At 42.5% G+C, this 18,559-nt stretch overlaps 1 protein-coding gene across 2 annotated transcripts in view; it reads left to right on the plus strand.

Annotated features, from left to right (window-relative positions):
* Positions 1-18,559, plus strand: part of ADAMTS17 (ADAM metallopeptidase with thrombospondin type 1 motif 17) — a 119,660-nt gene that overhangs the window by 89,297 nt on the left and 11,804 nt on the right. For both annotated transcript variants that reach the window (XM_042475987.1, XM_042475988.1), the window contains 6 exons: positions 2,150-2,230; positions 3,862-4,019; positions 10,223-10,382; positions 10,528-10,663; positions 14,283-14,487; positions 17,268-17,420. In XM_042475987.1, the coding sequence (XP_042331921.1) occupies positions 2,150-2,230; positions 3,862-4,019; positions 10,223-10,382; positions 10,528-10,663; positions 14,283-14,487; positions 17,268-17,420 (893 nt within the window). The remainder of the gene's footprint in view (positions 1-2,149; positions 2,231-3,861; positions 4,020-10,222; positions 10,383-10,527; positions 10,664-14,282; positions 14,488-17,267; positions 17,421-18,559) is intronic.

Below are 18,559 nucleotides of genomic sequence, written 5' to 3' on the forward strand. Positions count from 1 at the left end.
TTTGTCCAAGATGTTCCAACATCTATGTACATTCTGGAAGTAGCATATAATACTAGTAGTTAAGTTCTGCACCCTGCAGTTTGGATTAGAACAAAAAAGCAAGTTTCTAGTTCTTATCGCTCTTAAGAGAGGCACAAAATAATGCCTGGCGTCTAAAGAAACGAGGGCATCTGATGATGGCAATGTCTGGTGAAGCCAGAAGATGGACTGCATAGGATTTCCAGTGGAAATTAATCCATTGAGATGCAGTATATGGATGAGAGAGACAGCATAGTGTAGTGGTTTGAGCATAGGACTAGGGCTCTGGAGATCAAGGTTCAATTCCTGCCTTCCAAGCTAATCTACTCTTTTTTAAAAAGGCAAGGAAGAAACATATTTTTTGAAATCAGAGGATGACATAGATTTGGGAAATATTTGTGTAGTAATTTATTTTTTCCGGGTCTCTTCTGCATGCTGGTAGTTCTTGAGAAGATGAATAATTTCATGCCCCAAACATAGATGGGAGCTGGAGTGCCTCTAGATCTTAAAATTGGTTCCTCCTTGAAGGTCATGGGGGGCCTAGAGAAATATTGTTTGGGTTATGTCTGTGCTTGTCTTATCTTCAAAGAAGTTGAGATAACACACTGTAGGTTTGGGGCATGTTCCAAAGTGTCATACTAACACTGGTGGAAGGGTGCAATTGCGAGGTGTTTCTGTTTGTGTGTAGTCGTGTCTTGTAAATAATCATTTGTTTTCTATTTGTTAGTCATTGTTGGTGGGGTGTCTGTTTCAATGCATGTGTATCACCAAGATATATGTCACTTATTGCAATGCAGTTTTAATATTTTGCATCCAGTATCAAAAACACCCAACACCGAGCTGTGTGTCAGACATCTGTGTTTGCTTTGATGCTTATATATTTAACTACAAAATTGTGGTTTAAAATCAACAGCCACAACTATCATCTGCAAAACAATTAGCAGAACAACATGCTTTGTGAGCACCGAACTGATAAATCCATCTGGCTGGATGGCCTCCATGGTGGGCTTTATTCCAGTTCTTGCTGCCCCTGTGTTTCTAGTTTTCCCTCGGTGTGTCAAGCCTGATAACCTGAGGAGGAGGGAAGAAAATGGAAAAGGTAATACGCAGATCCAGCGTGGTAAAGGTTGCATCCACACAGCGGAAATAATCTGGGCTGATGCCATTTCAACTGCCATGGCTACATCTTATGGAAGCCTTGGGTATAATAGTTTGTTGTGGCACCAGAGATCTGTGACAGAGAAACCTAAGTGTCTCACAAAACTACAGTTCCCATAGCCTTGAGCCATGGACATTAAATTGGATTATTTCTGCAGTGCGGACGCACTTGAAGGCCAGGGTTTGAATCCCAGCTCGGCCATGGAAACCTATGGGGTGACCTTGCGCATGTTCCACATGCTCAGCTTCAGAAAACCCAGTGATAGGGTCAACTTGAAGGCACACAGCAACAAAATACACAGTCAGGTGCGGAGATCTGGTAAAGGGCTTAGGAAAGTAAGAGGAGAACAAAAATAAGAATGCTCATTGACACAGGAGCCCATGGGTCATATTGTTTCCTCCATATTGGCTCTGATGAACATGAGTTTCACAAGGGCTGGGAGTTTGAGAGAAGTGTAAGAAATCATCCATTGGCTATGACCGTCTGTTGCTAAAGATGCTATAGTTTAAAGACAGCATCTCTTAAGAGCTGCTTGCAGCTCGTGCCAATGGAAGCTACAGATCACAGACCCCGAGATTGTTTCAGAGATCATTGATCCAGGTTTGCATTGCTAAATCAAAGACACAACACTAGTTCAGGGTAAACTGACAAAACTAATTAACTAATAATTAATTAAGGGTAGCGAACCTCTGTCAATTTTAACGGCTGAAGTGGCCTTCTCAGCATTGTTTCTGTCATTTTCACACCATATATTTTTATTCCTCCCTCCTCTTCAGGTCAAGGTTCTTGGCACAGAAATTTGCATAGTACAGGTCACAACATTTCAATTTGCATCATCATCATCATCATCATCATCATCATCATCATCATCATCATCATCATCATGTCTATATCTGAATTGCAAGGTTCCATGATCTTATTTCCCTCCCGTTTGAGGATCTATGACCCACGCATACATTTTCTTTGCCCTAGGCTATATTGAAGCAGCGGTGATCCCAGCTGGGGCTCGAAGGATCCGTGTGATGGAGGATAAACCTGCCCACAGTTTTCTTGGTAAAAAGGAGAGGGGGGGGGACTAGTGACTTGGTTTAATTCTTACCCATGTGCTCTGATTTTGCTATCTTAAAGGACAAAAAAAACGAGCAACTGTGGCTGGTCCAGATCTTTTGCCCTGCAGCAATGATCAGCTCTAGTTGGCATAGCCAACAGTGAGAGATTGTGGCACTTACAGTCCAAAAACATCCAGAAGGTCACTCCTGCTTTAGCACAATGTACTGTATATACTCATGTATAAGTCTAGAAATTTAGGTCAAAAAAATCGACCCCAAAAAACTGACTCGACTCATCCACAGGTCAATGCAAGTACCTTGAGTCCCAAACTGGGGGAAAGGCAGGATAATGGTGTTTGTGACGATGGAAGTGGAATGCAAGAGGAGAAGGGAAAAAACACTTTTCATTACAATCCTGAAAAAGCTTTGCTTCTCCAGTAGTACATCATACGGCGGTGGCAGGATCTGCTGTTTGCCCAAGAATGTTCTCTGCGCGTTCTAAAATGTACTCCTGCCTCAAAGCATAAAGACTGAATCCTTTGTTATCAAAGCCTTACAGCAAAACACGGGCGAGGATCCAGCAAGGGTAGGCAGGGTAATTGAGAAATCAAAGCATTACCGTTTGCTGCCACTGTAACTTTTAAAAGTCCTGAGGTTTGTGCAGACATAGCTGTGTTTAACCTTGGAGTGGTAACTGGAGCTAATTGCGCTTCCAAGGCTTGCGCCAAGTAGGTCTCATTCCGGCTGTGGAATGGGTCGGGTACTTTGGAAAGGAACCCAGCTTCTTGTTGAATTGATGTTCCATTTGCTGGGAGCAGTTCCTTCCCACCTACGTTCGTCCCACGCTGCCTGGCTTCGGTTGCCTTTTGCAAACCACCTAGAACAGGAAATGCCTTACAATTTGTTGTATCCTTAAGCCAGGAAGGCGAACTGGAAAGAATCTGCGTGGAGAGAAAGACCAGCGTTGATGCAAGCGTGGAGCACAAATTGATGGGGTTGGTTGCTATCCCAGGAATTAAAGGCCATATTCAGGGAAATGGATGTGTAGAAGAAGAGTTAGGTGTGGTTCAGGACTTTGATTTTCCATTACCTTAATTAAAAACTGGGGCCCAAGTAATAAAAGCTTAATATCAACACAGTTGGCCCTCCATAGCCACTGATTCTTTTATCCATGTATTCAAGCATCCATAGGTAGAAAATACTTTTTAAAATATAAAATTCCAAAACCCAAATAAATCCTGCTTTTTTGACCTAGGAATTAATAATAATGAATCATCTTTCCATAGTTATGGCAAATGGGACCTTAAGATTTAATACTGTCAAAGCAGAATAATTTCAAATGTTCAGCCATATTCAAACAAACAGTAATATCCTTCCTGCATGAAATCAACTGGTGCATAAATAGAAATGCTTAGCCTGTTAAAATGGATATGATAGTGTAACATTTTAAGAGCTTACTACCTGGAGGTTGATGTTGGGCCATACTGTTATAAGAGGATAAGGAGCCTTCCGGTTGGGATATCTGTCACAGACATCTGCCGGCCGTAATGAAATTGGACCATGCCATTCCCTTTTCTGGCGATGATGGATTTGCCTCCCACTTCATTCCTTGCCGTTTGAATTTTTTTCCCCCAGCTTTGAAAGACTCCAGTAAGAAGTCCATCAATAGTGACTGGAAAATTGAACTTCCTGGTGAGTTTCAGATCGCAGGGACTACGGTCCGGTATGTGCGGAGAGGTCTGTGGGAGAAAATCTCAGCCAAAGGACCAACTAAAATCCCACTCCACCTGATGGTAATTAGAGATCTTTTTCATTGTCTTTCTTCGTGGTGGAGTCAGGTTTTGCTGTTCAGCGATAACCATTTTCTTCCTTCTTCAGTTATAGGTGCCATTGGTGTGTTCGTCTCAAAATCCAGTACTGTATATACTCATGTCTAGAAATTGTAGTCAAAAAATTGACACCCATAAAACTGGGTCATGGTCAATGTATGGTCACTTGTCCCTCCATATTCACTAAGGTTAGGGGCACAAGACCCCTATGAATATGGAAAAACCACAAATAACAAAAACACCATGTTTTTACCTGAGAGGACACCTCTCTAGGAATCTCAAGGTCCTCCAGTGCAACTCTGTGGTCAACGTCCAACAGACACTGACCATAGAGTTGCGCTGGAGGAGCTACAAATGCCTAGTAGAGTATTCTCTCTAGGAATCTCTAGGTCTTTCAGTGCGACTTTTAGTTAAAATTGACCATAGTGTTGCACTGGAGGACCTTGAGAGAACATATTAATCAACTCCGTGAATAATCAAATCTGCAAATATCAAAGCCACAAATATGGAGGGAGGAGTGTACTATATTTTAACTCTTCCCCTTCTCTGAATGGATTGATGAACGGTAAGAGTTTAGTGCATCCCAGGAGCATCCAAAGAAGCGACAAAACCCTCTGTTCCTTCCACCATGATACCTTTTTCATTGCTTGCATAGGAAAATGGCAGGGGTGGCACCTCTTTGGTACTTCTCCTCAAAGGCGTGCCAAGAGACATCAGGCTTAAAAGGATCTGAATAAGATATTTCTGTATAAAGACAGTAAAGTTCATCTTTTACACCCTTTATTACATGCCCCTAAGTTTTATCCTCAACTTATCCATGAGTCATATCAAAATCCATAATCTTGGCTCCAAAACTTGCCCTCGACTTATACATGAGGTCGAATTATAGTCTACTATATAAGGTGCTTATTAAAAATCTATTCATTAAAATATTTCTGTTCTGCCCTGTATCAGTGGTCTCTGGACAGCGTAGAAGTAAAAGTCACACACACCTAGAAAAAACAAAGCACAGTGTTTATAGGTAAATTATTGGATTTGGACAACGTGGCAATGTGTTGGCCATATACCTTATTTTACAATTTCAGGAAAGGTGAGCCACAAGTCGCTTTAAGGGTCACCCTCTTTGGCTAACCTATCTATCCAGTGCTACAAACAGCCAAGAAGACAAACAAATGGGTCCTAGAAGAGGTCAATCCCAAGCTCTCCTTAGAAGCCAGGATGACTAAACTGAGGCTGTCTTACTTTGGCCGCATTATGAGAAGGCATGAATGATGAGAAAAGACATAGATACTAGGAAAGGTAGAAGGCAGCAGAAAGAGAGGTAGACCACATGCCAGATGGATAGACATAGGAGATTATCACATTGCTTTTAAAGTGCCTTATCCCTGATGGGATAAAAGCACGTTTAATTTTAAAATTGGGTGTTATTGCATTAGCCGATAGCCGGGCAAATGCAACCCGGATCCAGCAGCTTTTCAAAAATGGCAAAATCTCATTTTTGAAAAGCCGCTGGATCAGCCTCTGGGATCTGGGCTGCAAACGGGTTGCCTTCACCTGGCGAGTGCAATAACACCCGATTTTAAAATTACATGTACCTTTATCCCGTCGGGAATGAGGCGGTTTAAAAGCAATGCGATAATCTCAGCCAGGGAGGCCACCGATCTGAAACTTCAAGAATTGAGCAGAGCTGTTGAGAATAGGATTAGCGATGTCTCATCCACAGGGTTGCCATGAATCGAGGATGACTCGAGGGCAGTTAATGACAACAGAGTGGTTGAATGGGTGGAGGATCATTGCAGATGGAGGGGCTGGATGTCTTCATCTGCGATGACTGTTGAAAGACATACACAGGTGCAATGTAACATTACACCTGTGTTATGTCACCCACAAGATTCCTGCCAATATATTGAAAACAGTGTTGAAATGGAGCAATAAATCACAAACTACCCGAGTGACGAGATCATGGTCTTTGTTGGCAGCCATTTGCACATGCACACTCAGAGAGAAAGAGAGAATATGGCTGTTCAGTTGCATGAAATTGATTTCATATGAGCCTTTAGATTCTTCAATCTTGTTCCCAGAATGAGATAATAAGGATCTCTTTCCTTTTTTTTTTTAAAAAAAGGAACTTAACCTTGTTTTTTAAAAAAGAAAATGCCCAAGGCATTTCTCCAAATGCGTTCTGGTAAGTATGTTTCTTGGATAAATGAGTGTTTATGTAGCTAGGTCTGTTTCAGACCCCACTTGGCAACTAAAGGCCAGCCCAGTCCCCAAGATACTTCCCAATAGAAGGGCTTCCTTCTTCATTAACATCTCGTTTGCTTAAATCAGGGCAGGGTGGGGCTTCGCATCTTGTGCTGGCAAGTGCTGAACATTTTGGATCCTGCAAAAAGCTTTAAAACTATAGCTGATTGTCTGGTTTGTCTTAGCTTTGGCTTCCATCTCAGACTAATAAAGCTCCCATTCTGTAGCTACAGATGTGTCTCCCCCCCTCCCCTCTTGCAAAAGATATTTGTCTGTTTTTGTACAGATCAGTTTGTAAAAAGCCAACGAGGAGTGCTTGCTTTCCTAGAATTAAAGGACTGGAAGGGCCTCAAGGGTTATCTGGCCCGGTGTCTTCACGGAGGCAAGATCTACCCGACCCAAACAGTCTGCAGCAGATGTTTGTTAAAGCCATCTCAGAAACTCCCCTTCCTTTCACCACTTTAAAGCTTCACTCCACCCTACTCTTAAACAAAACAGTTAGGCAGTAGTAGATTCATATCCTATTGGGACCAAGCCTGGGCCCATGAGCAGCTATACCTGGATCTACACTTGGAGTGAACACTTTCCAACCCATCAACCCTGACATCATTTGCTGGAGCTGAAGGAAAAGCTCAGAGCATACAGAAAGCCTTGCTCCGTCAACCAAGGAAAGTCAACAGGCTAAGATCCTTGTGTTTCCACAAAAGCCAGGTTAATCCAGAGGCTGCTTGTTGTCAGAAAGAGGCTGGTTGGTTGGCACCACCATTCCCTTATGTGAATGAAGGAGCTCTAAGCCCTAAGCACACTGAAACAATTCACTAGATAAAGTCTCATTCAGGTACTGTCTGCACTGGAAAGGATAATCTAGGGGCAACCTGGAATATCCTGGCTCCAGAGCTGCCTCAAACCTCCCATGTTACAAAGGCCCTCCATTCCAGTACCGCATGCTGCAAGTCACTTGTCTTGCATTGTGGTCAGTTCCCTCTGAGGTCAGAATGAAGTGACCAATAATGATCACATAGCTGGGCACCTCTTTCTGACCTCTGAGGGAACAACTGACCATAATGCAAGACATGCAAGGCAGCAGTGTGGGACACATTTCAAACATCTGTCTGACTTCAGAATGGAGGGCTCTGGATCTGAGCAACTGGGGACTTCTTAAAATCCATGGTAAGAGGGGTATAAAATGGTTCTGATGCTGAAACTGGCCAGCTGTCATCTGATCTGCTTGCACCAGAACCAAGGTTTGGACTGTGAAGTCGAAGGCTTTCATGGCCGGCATCCATCGTTTTTTGTGGGTTTTTCAGGCTATGTGGCCATGTTCTAGAAGAGTTTATACCTCATGTTTCACTGAAGATGCTAGCTACAGATGTTGGCGAAACGTCAAGAATAAACTCTTCTAGAACATGGCCACATAGCCTGAAAAACCCACAAAAAATTAAGATTTGGACTGTCCATCTAAGAGGATAGGAGGAGGCCACTTTATTTGACCCATGCAGACAGGGCCCAGTTTTGCTAGATAAAATGGCTCCAGTTCTGCAGATCTTCCAGGAAGAGCCAGAGCAAATAGTGTGTGCTAATTGATTTAGTGCAGTAATTTAGTGGCAAGGTAATTTAGTAATTACTGAATTACTAGTAATTTGGAGACTGCCTTACAGGTAATTAGCAAACAGGGTGGCAATTTATTGCCTGTTATTTGAGTGTGTGTTATTTTAGTTTGTGTATGCTCCAGTTCTGGTGCTGAATGGTTTGGATGTTGTCTGGTCTGCTTGCATCAGAAGGTTTGGGCTGTTGTGCATCATCCAGTTTCCCTGCCAAGGGAGGCCATTTTATTTGGCCCATGCACACAAGGCATCAGACAGTACGATTACTACTTGCAATGCTTGCTTGTATGCCAGCACTCAAACCACTACCCCAAGGCGGCTCTTTTGCTACTTAATACATAATGTTTAATGACATAACCAGGACCAACCCTATGACATCACCAGAGGCTATACTAAATTTCAGGTTTTAGCCTGGAAATGTTAGCACAAATGACTGACCCAGCATTTTCTTTATGCAAAATAATGGCAGTGTTTAATCTGAGATATTTCTTCCTTTGTCCCTAGGGATGTCATTACAAATGCTCTGAGTATCACTTTCAGACTGTGCATAATCCACAGTTTGCACTGCATTATCATCAGCAGTACAGGATTATCAGCTACTCAGTGGCTTAAATATTTTTAAAAGGATATTAGCAACATAACTTTGTTCTATAATGTGCAGAAAACTGAACGGCACAACATTTTGAGTAACATTTCTATTGACCAATCCTATCTGTTAATTGACTTGTGCTCCAACAATGCTTCCTGAGAGGTCTTGGCGTTCTGTAGTTTTCAATGTTCTGCAAAAAAAAAGTTGCTGTTTGGAAATGTTCCCAACAAAATGTCAACCGTGATTGCCGCTCCTTAAATATGTTCATGGTTTCAAAAACGTGTAGCATGGCGCCTGCCCTTTTATCCTGAGAGCGAGGGATTGGACTGCAGGCCCTGCTTCAGATTGGCACTATTAGAGTAGCTGCTGTGATGAGTGGCATTCCTCCCACTCTCTTGGTGAAGTGCTTCAGCACTTTCAAGTCAAACACTTTCATCGTCTTCCATGTATTCAAGTTGATATTAAGGGGAAGAACATGAAAGGGGTTTGCAGTTGCCCTTCCTCTTTGTTGTTGTGTGCCTCCAAGTCATTTTTTACTTATGGCGACACCAAGGTGAACCTGTCATGGGGTTTTCTGGGCATGTTTCTTCAGAGGGGATTTGCCATTGCCATCCTCTGAGGCAGAGGGAGTGTGACTTGCCCAAGATCACCCAGTGAGTTTATATGCTCAAGCGGGGAATTGAATCCTCATCTCCAGAGTCATAGTCCAATGCTCAAACCACTGCATCACGTTGGATCTTGGTTTGGACTAACTCAGCACAAAATTATCAGTGCCTTGGGCATTGCTTTTCCTTCTTGGTTCCAGACAGAGAGCAGTTCATGAGCTTCAACATAAAAACCCAAAAGGGCATCAATTTGATTATTATCAGCCCTGTCTCATTTTAGGAGGTTTCAGCAGTTGCAGATGCCTCCAGCTACCAGAGGGTCAGGTGAATTCTAGTTGGCACCCTTCCCAACCACACATCAGATAACACATCACCATGTTTGTTTAGGATTTGATTTGTTCAATGGGCTTCGTGCCACCTCTGGCTTTTTTTAAAATAAGCTCACGTACCATTTCACTGCAATAAGATACAATATCACCTGTCTGCTCCCCTTCCCCCTGGGGTGCCTATCCTTGTCTCAACCTGCTCTGAGTACTAGTCTACCTTCCAGCACACCTGAATTACAGTGTGTATAGTCAACAGCATCTTAATTCGGCAGAACTCTGAACTATATAATAAGCTGCTTCTAGACTGAGGTGGCTTGATTTCAGTTCCCTGCAGTCGTACTTAACATCTGGATGTTACTTAACATTTATGGATGTATCTTTTGAATGAAGCACAGCCATCCTCAGCTTCCATCTTGACATCTTCTGACAAGATGGAAATACAGTTGGCGCTCCACTTTTGCAGAGGATCTCTTCTGGACACCCCTCTCTACGAAAACGGAGGCTTGTATATATTCAAGCCTCATAGGCTTGAATGGGGTGCGTCCCTGAGCATGTGTACCGGTCATGCGCCCCATTGAAAATAGTGGAGGTCACCCCTCCACGGATTTTTGAGGTCGCAGATCTCAGATCCGCAAGTTAGGAGGGGCGACCTGTAGATTGTTGTGGTTTTCCTTTTAGTCAAAATGTTTTTGGACTAAAAAAATTTTTGTTTTGCTATTTGGACTGTTTTTATTTATTTCCCTAGTATCCCACCACCACCGCCACCCAGCTATAGTCTATCTCTTGCTCCCTCAACTAGGTGCTGTTATTCCATGATCAGAACTATGGGATCCACTATGAATACACTATCCCTGTGAACTACTCTGCGGAAAACAGAAGTGAGCCTGAACATCAGCAGGAGTCCTTCTACATATGGACACATAGCGGATGGGAAGGCTGCAGTGTGCAATGTGGAGGAGGTGAAGCTTATTTATTTGTGTATCTGGAGTTACTCGGCAATGTCTGGCAATACAGGATCTCAGCCAGTAGGGCTGAAATGTTTTAATAACCAGACAGAGATTCTCCACCTCCGAACAATGCTTCTCTTCTTCATATCCCTTTCAGGAGAACGTAAAACCATTGTGTCCTGTACACGGATAGTTAACAAGACCATGATGTTGGTGAATGACAGTTCTTGCCAACGAGTGACCCGTCCAGAGCCCCAAGTTAGAAGATGTAATGTTCACCCCTGCCAGTCAAGGTAAGGAGCTGATTACGAAAAGCAGAACATTTTTGTGACTGTATGTGCACAAATTTTATATGCAAAGCTTAAATTTGGCTAGGTTTAAGCCACTTGTGTATCTATCATGTGAATGTCCAGTTATTTTTAACACAGAATATAAAGCACAAGCTGGACATTTGAAATAAAAGTAAGTGGTCTAGTACTGGATTTGCAGACTAAGCCAGAGAGCAGCAACAGAGTGCATGCATGCCGGAGGTACTTGTATTTGAACCCAAAATGTATACATCTCTTGAAATATAATTTTTTTAGAAGTTTGGTTTTAACTGTTGATCACAAGTTGATACCTGTAATGTGTGTGTGCATTGGGCAGCAAAGGTATTTTTCACCTATCTCCTTCCCAAACCATAATGGTTCAGTCAGGGCAGTTTGGATTCCAAGGGGGGAAAGGATATCCAAATGGATCCTTGATAAAGACATAAAGATCAAGACGGAGAACTTGACCAGTCTGGAAAGACCTGCAGGAAGAAATTCTCTCCTTCACAAAGAGCTGTACAAGAACCTCTGAAACACATCTGACCATTTTCTAGAAATAAAACCACTTTTTGATCTTGCTATCCATGGAGTGGTTTGACTCTCCTGTTTCTGGCCTGTATGGATTTCTAGGCCGCCTGCAAATATTACGCATCAAAAACTTTGGACGTTTCCAGCCTGTGCAGTTTTTGACCCTCAGCATCCCGTGACTTTGAACGTTTCGGTAGCTTGCAAGCAATAGCTTCAGGGTTGAGCGGAGGGTCGCTTCAGTGCCATCCCTTCCCTGTTCGATGGAGAATGAGAAGTTTAAATTGCACGGCTCCGTGGATTTAATCCTTTCCCTGAGTTCCAGGGAATTGTTGCTTTTGGTGTGGAATTTCCGAGCATACTTACAGTCATAAAATAAAGGGCCATTATCCTTGGTTGGACAACTAAGAATGGTGCTCTCACTGGTTTGCCACTAGTGCTATGGCAACAAACAGCCACACAGTGCTTTGTATCTCCAAAAAACGGCCACACCTCCCTCTCTCCTAACATTTTCTCCTTCCCTCCAGGTCAGCCACACATTCGCACTTCAGACGCTGCCAAATGGAAACGTTTTTCGAAGCACATTCTCCGCGTCTCTGCAGAATTTAAATTTCCATTTGTGTTTGCCCACCCAGATATTAGAAATGCATGCTTGGCATAGCCACTGACCGAGAACATCTTAAAGAGGCCATTCTCTCTCACCGTGTCTATAATTTATTTTAACTTTCTTTTTTTATTATTATTTAAAGAGGAAGCTCTGAGCTTGCTCTCGGAGTACAAGTCGAATTATTATAGCGTTGTTACAATAACTCCTTCTGTTTGCCACAGCAAGCTCTGCCTTCTTGCATATGATTCGTAAGATGTGGAAGAAAGCCCTGGTGTTATCGACAGCAGAAGCCATTTAGTAATTCTCGGTTGCTCTTACGTGATGCAAGCATAAATCTCTTCTCACCTGTCTCAGATTTTCTGGGAACATGGTACCACTTCAGCACACCTGAGCATTTTTCTTGTGCTTGTACATGCTTTTGAACGCATTCCTCCACCGAATGAATAATCATAGGCATCCACGCCCCAGTTCAAGGATCGGGTTTCATAATTTACTGGTCTCAGTAGCATTTTACAAGCAAGAAAATGCCTCTGAAAGTATACAAATGGAATTTCCCTCACTGTTTTATAGCCAAGCTTAGTACCCTCCCTCTGCAGCCCAGATCATATCCATGAACGACTAATGGAAGGGGATATGGCCTTCCAGATGTTCTTGGCCTCTAAGTCCCATAAATCACCACCACTGGCCACACTGGCTAGTACTGATGGAAGTTGCAGGCCAGCAAGATTTGGAAAGCCACAGTTGTCTACCCTACATTAACTGGAATCCATAGTTTTTTGTGAGGTTTTCGGGCTTTGTGGCCAGCCACAGATGCCAGCCACAGATGCTGGCGAAACATCAGGAATAAACTCTTCCAGAACACAGTCACATAGCCCAAAAACCCCACAAAAAACTATAGATTCTGGCCGTGAAAGCCTTCTCCGACTTCGTACTTGAATACAGTCCCGACCCCCCCCCCCTCCCCCAGATCATGGAAGCCTTTACTTCATTTTCTTGGCATGCTACTGTATCCTGGCACACTGTTTGGAAATACTGCGTTCACAGCTGCAATACTGCACTTCCTAATGGTCATGCTCCAGGGAAGCACCCAATAGTAAAAAAATAATAATAGTTTTTAAAAAGCACCAAAGGCCCAAATATTTCACACCAGCAGCTTCTTATTGTTAACTGCCCATTCATTTATTCATTTGACTTAGTTTTCTTGGCAACTTTTGTTCAGAGAGGAGCTTGCTCTTGCCTTCCTCAGAGGCTGAGAGAGTGTGACTTGCCCAAAGTCACCCAATGGGTTTCCATGGCTGAGTGGAGATTTGAACCCTGGTCTCTCTGAATCCTGGTCCAACATTCAAACCATTATACCACATTGTCTCTCGAGGCATGAAAAATTAGTTTCAGGGAGATGTGTGCTAAAAAATAATTGGTTTTTGAACAGGTTCTCCATTAGATCAACAGCTTTGGTATAAATTTGACGTTAGCAAAGTTAAACTCGAGGAACGGTGCTGCTCCCAACTCCCAGACTTGCTTTGCTTTGAGCCAATGAAAGGGCTCTTCACTAAACTTGCATAAGAGCGGGTCCTTTTCTGTCTGTTTTCCCATCCATCATCATAAAGAATTCCAGATTCTTCCCATGCCCATTTTCTTGTTTCCTTACAGCCCACTGAACTGGAAAAGAAAGTGGGAGGCTCTCTCCCTTCTGTTCCCTCCTATTTCTTTTTCCTTTCTAAACAAGGTCACAACCTGTTTTTTCCTCCGGTTTGTATGGCATGCGGTTGAAGGGTTGATTCTTAAGGCAAACGACGAGGGTGGCTCTTGCAAAGATTTCCACTCCTTTCCTCTCCGCTGTTCTCCCTTACGCTCAATCCTTTCCTCTCTTTTCTTGCCAAAGACTTTAGATCACCGTGAAATTACAATACTGTTGCTAGACTTAATTCAGCGAAGGCTGGACAGCAGCTATGCCTGCTTCTGGAGCTGACAGTGAATTAGAAATGCAGTCTCCCACTCTGCCCCTCCTGCCTCCACCTTCATCATCATACAGTATTCATATCTGTATTGAATCTGAACTTTTAGCTACATTTTCCCACGCTGGAGGAACTAGAGATTCCTAGAGAGGACACTTTTCCTGGCATTTGTAGGTCCTCCAGTTTCATTCCAACATCTGGCAGATGTTGACCACTGACTTGTCCTGGAGGACCTAGAGATTCCTAGAGAGATGTTCTCTCAAGTATAAAACAGTCTTTTTTTTATTTGCAGTTTTTCTACTTTCACGGGGATCCTTCATCCCGAACCCCAGCGAATGTGGAGGGCCCACTGTATATACCATAGGCTCCCAAACATTTTAGTACATAACCTTCTCACCCTTCCATAGCTTTCCGGAGGTCAAAATTATTCCTACTACAGATGAAAACCTTATTGAAAAATGTTGCTCATGGATTAAATTACATTATTTACTTCTTTATACCCCTTCCCCTCTTTAAGGTGGGTGGCAGGGCAATGGAGCCCATGCTCTGCAACCTGCGCCAAAGGTATCCAGCGTCGCGAAGTGGCATGCGTCTATCAGCTGCAGAATGGCACCTATGTCAACACCAGGGATCTCTACTGCCTCGGCCCCAAGCCAACTCCGGTCCAAAGCTGTGAAGGTCGAGATTGTGTCTCCATCTGGGAAGCGTCAGAATGGTCTAAGGTAAGGCAGTCTTGGTGGGAAGAATGGACCAGTTGAGATGGAAATGTCAGAGTACAGATCCCCAGATGAAGATGGCTAGAAGTGAGCAAACCTTCCTGCATCTGATTTCATAGTAATTATTTGTCTTTAAAAAGACAAAAAACAAAGATGCAACCACTAAAAGTGTTAAAGCTAATATCTCTGCCTGAATAATTACTCTATATACTTTTGTATAAGTCTAGAAATTTTAGTTAAAAAATTGACCCAAAAAGCCTGAGTCAATTTATTTATCCATGTGTCAATGTAAACACTATTATTATTATTATTATTAACCTTTATTTATGAAGCGCTGTAAATTTACACAGCGCTGTACATGCAATCTTTTTAGTTAGACGGTTCTAACTAAATACTAAATACTGTACTGTAATTCTGATCTATATTGAAAGGAACCATCCCTTGGTGAAAGGCCAGAGAGTAATCTGTCCTTACTTCCCTCTATTCTCTATCCAACTTTTATTATGACCACAAAAGGTTATTCCTCCTGGAATTTTGTATATTCTTTGGCATTGTTTTTCTTTGCTTTATCTTTTAGATCCTTTGCTACATGCCCCTAAGTTTTATCTTCGACTTATCCATGGGTCATATCAAAATCCATAATTTTGGCCCCAAAACCTGTCCTCGACTTATACTGAGGTATATAGTCGAGTGTATGCAATAAGAATGACTGATTTCTGGATGCTTTCATGTGTTCAAAATACCTCTTTAAAACAAAAATGAGCAGTGACTTTCTCTGTCAATTCCACAAGGCCCTTTAGTTCATCATTCTGGACCAGTGGTCCTCAACCTCTGGTCCTCCAGATGTTTTTGACTTCATCTCTCAGATTCCCTCATCATTGGCCATGCTGGCAAAGGCTTCTGGAGGCTGAAGCCCAAAACAGCTGTATGATTAACAGTTGACAACATCTGTTTTAGACCCTTTGTGTGCCATCTTGGCACAACCATCTGTCATAAGGCAACACCTGGCTCCTAAGAACCACAGTTCCAGGTAAGCAACCTGTCCTTCCCAAGAACGTTAAGTGTTAGGCCCAATGGGTACTTGAATTATTTGTGCTGTTTGGCTGAACTTGATCTTCTGGTTCAGGTGAGGGAGCTGAACCAGAATGAAACCTCTACATATCCTTTCCAATCCAACATTTTTCTTCTCTTGCACAACACCAGCATTATCCAGCCTCTTGTGTTCGATGCAGTCAGCCAGCTGCCAGTTTCAAGAAGCAGCTCTTGAATTTCATTATCTCAATGGACTAAGGGAATCCCTCCTAGTAGCCAACAGAATCCCATTCTTCCCTTTGCATTACAAAAAGATGTTCCTTTCCATAAGGTGGTCATTCAGTGAAACAACAATAAATTTAGTGGGAGCATTTCCAGTTTCTGTGTGTGTGTGTCATTCATTCAGTGAAGACGAACAAGTCGCTTTGCTGTTGCGGTGAAGTCTTTCAAAGCATGTCTGTTTGCGTGCCAGCACATAAACACATGTCATTCATGTCCTCAACAGGGTCAGCAGGTCACAACTGCCTGGATTATTATTATTATTATTTAAGATGGATAGATAGGCATGCTGAGATCTGTCCACTGAACGTAGCATGCATCAAGTAGAGGCCTGTTTCCATCCTAAACCCCCAAATGGTGAAGCTTCGTGGAGCACATTCAAAAGATCTCACAGAGAATCTCGTATCTTCGACTATTTATTTACTGTCAAGCGCACAGTCTGTTCTTCGCTGATCCCTTGATGAAATATGATGCTATAGGGAGAGAGGAATTCAATTTTTAGTAGGGTTTTCTGCGGGAAGTAATCTTGGGAACATTTCCTCAAGTGTCAAAAGGCACCAAGATCCCTAGATTTTTCCAAAATTCAAAAAAATTTCAAAGATTGCTAAGAAAGAGGATGAACATGTTCACTTATTCAAAAAAGAATAGGTCTTCTTGGACCTTGGTAATATAATATGCTAGAGTTACTTGTGTGACCAGTCTAAGAACTGTTGCCTTCACTCAAAATGAGCTTTATTTACATTGCCATATAAGCCACTCTGGTTGGCTACATAGATCTCACCACATTGACTATAATCCCTGACTGGTGATGGTCCAAGAAAGGAATGCATTTAGTTCTAACGTTGCCTCCTAAGCTTAATTTATCTTGAATTTAGTATCATTAGTAAATCCCAAGCCAATTCTATACATCAATATGTCCGATAATTTTCCACTCAGAAATCTAGGAGGTCTCTTGCAAGCAACATTTGGACAAACAGAACTCTGAATCTGAAACGGCTTCAAAAATCTCAAACAGATTGGCAAGGGTAGCGCTTTCCCCCGGTTTTCATCCAAATTGTAACCAACAATGGGGATGTTTAGTCTGGAGATGAGAAGGTTAAGGGGTGATATGATAGCCCTGTTTAAATACTTGAAGGGATGTCATATTGTGGAGGGAGCAAGCTTGTTTTTGCTGCTCCTGAGACTAGGACCCGGAGCAATGAATGCAAGCTCCAGGAAAAGAGATTCCACCTCAACATTAGGAAGAACTTCCTGAGAGTAAGGGCTGTTCAACAGTGGAACAAACTCCCTCGGAGTGTAGTGGATTCTCCTTCTTTGGAGGTCTTTAAACAGAGGCTGGATGGCCATCTGTCGGGGATGCTTTGACTGAGAGTTCCTGCATGGCAGGGGGTTGGACTGGATGGCCATTGTGGTCTCTTCCAGCTCTAGGATTTTATGATTCTAACAACCGCTTATTGTGCCTGTTCCCTTTGCAGTGCTCATCCAACTGTGGACGGGGGAAGCAAAAGCGAACGGTCACTTGCACCAACTCGCAAGGGAAGTGTGAGGCGGCCACCCGGCCAAGAGAGGAAGAAGAATGTGAGGATCACACCGGCTGTTATGAGTGGAAGACGGGAGACTGGTCCAAGGTAAAGGCATGGTTTCAACATGATTTTCTTCATCATATACTGTATATACTCATGTACACATCTAGAACCTTTAGTCAAAAGATTGACCCAAAAAATCTGTGTCGACTTATCCATGGGGCAAGCTTAAGTACTGTACTTTCACTCTCATAAAAATAGAAACCATCCCGGTGAAGGGCAAAAGTGTAATCTGTCCTGGAAGCACTAAACCTCCTTTAGTTTCTCATCCATCCTTCCTTCAGTGTGAACACAAATAGTTATGACTCCTACAAGTTTGTAAGTTCTTTGGCATTGTCTTCCTTTGTTTCAGCCTTTAAATCCTTTGTTACATGACCCTAAGTCTTACTTTCGACTTATTCACGGATCATATCAAACTCCAAACCTCCCTTGTTTTCACTGGGCCATAAGAAAGCAAAGGCGCCAGTATATCAACACCTCATATGTACCATTTTGGATTTGGGAATAGTTTGGATTTCATCATTCTGGATAGAATGAGACTCAACCTGTATCTTCTTTTTGCAAGCCTAATTGTCTTAACAAAGAACTTGCTTTCTCCAAAAACAAACATACATAGAATGCAATAAAATACAGTAGAATCACATAGGTGTTCAGTAGCTTGAATTTGCTTTCCAATATCTAAAGCTAAATTATGTTGTTGCTGGAAATGAAATCTAGAAGAAAAGACGTCAAATCCAGGTCAAAATTCTGGTTTTGATCCGTGGACAGCAAAACTGTTGTGCTTTAGGATAGCCAGTGTTACTGGTGCAATATCATCTTAATTCGGAGAGAAAGATCTCCCCTTTCCTCTTATTTTCCCGCTGTCTGCTAAGCCTATATTTAGGTCATGCCAAGAATTTCTATCACCAAATGTTTGGAGTATTGAACATTATATTATTCATAAACTGGAACATAGAACCAAGAAGGCCAGCCAAGATAAACAGCCTCTGTGTATTAACAGGTGAAATAACAGATATATTTTTTAGACTGGAGGACAGGGGGAAACCCTGCCCTTAAAGAGTATGAATTGACCATGGAGTGTGTTTTTTAGAATGAAGTATATGAAATAAGTGCAGTGCTGTCTAGATATTTATATCCCTTCAGATTATTACAAGGCAGAGTTTCTTGATAAGGTTTCTTAGTGC

Source organism: Sceloporus undulatus, chromosome 6 (genome assembly GCF_019175285.1).
Source record: "Sceloporus undulatus isolate JIND9_A2432 ecotype Alabama chromosome 6, SceUnd_v1.1, whole genome shotgun sequence".
Taxonomy (NCBI): domain Eukaryota; kingdom Metazoa; phylum Chordata; class Lepidosauria; order Squamata; family Phrynosomatidae; genus Sceloporus; species Sceloporus undulatus.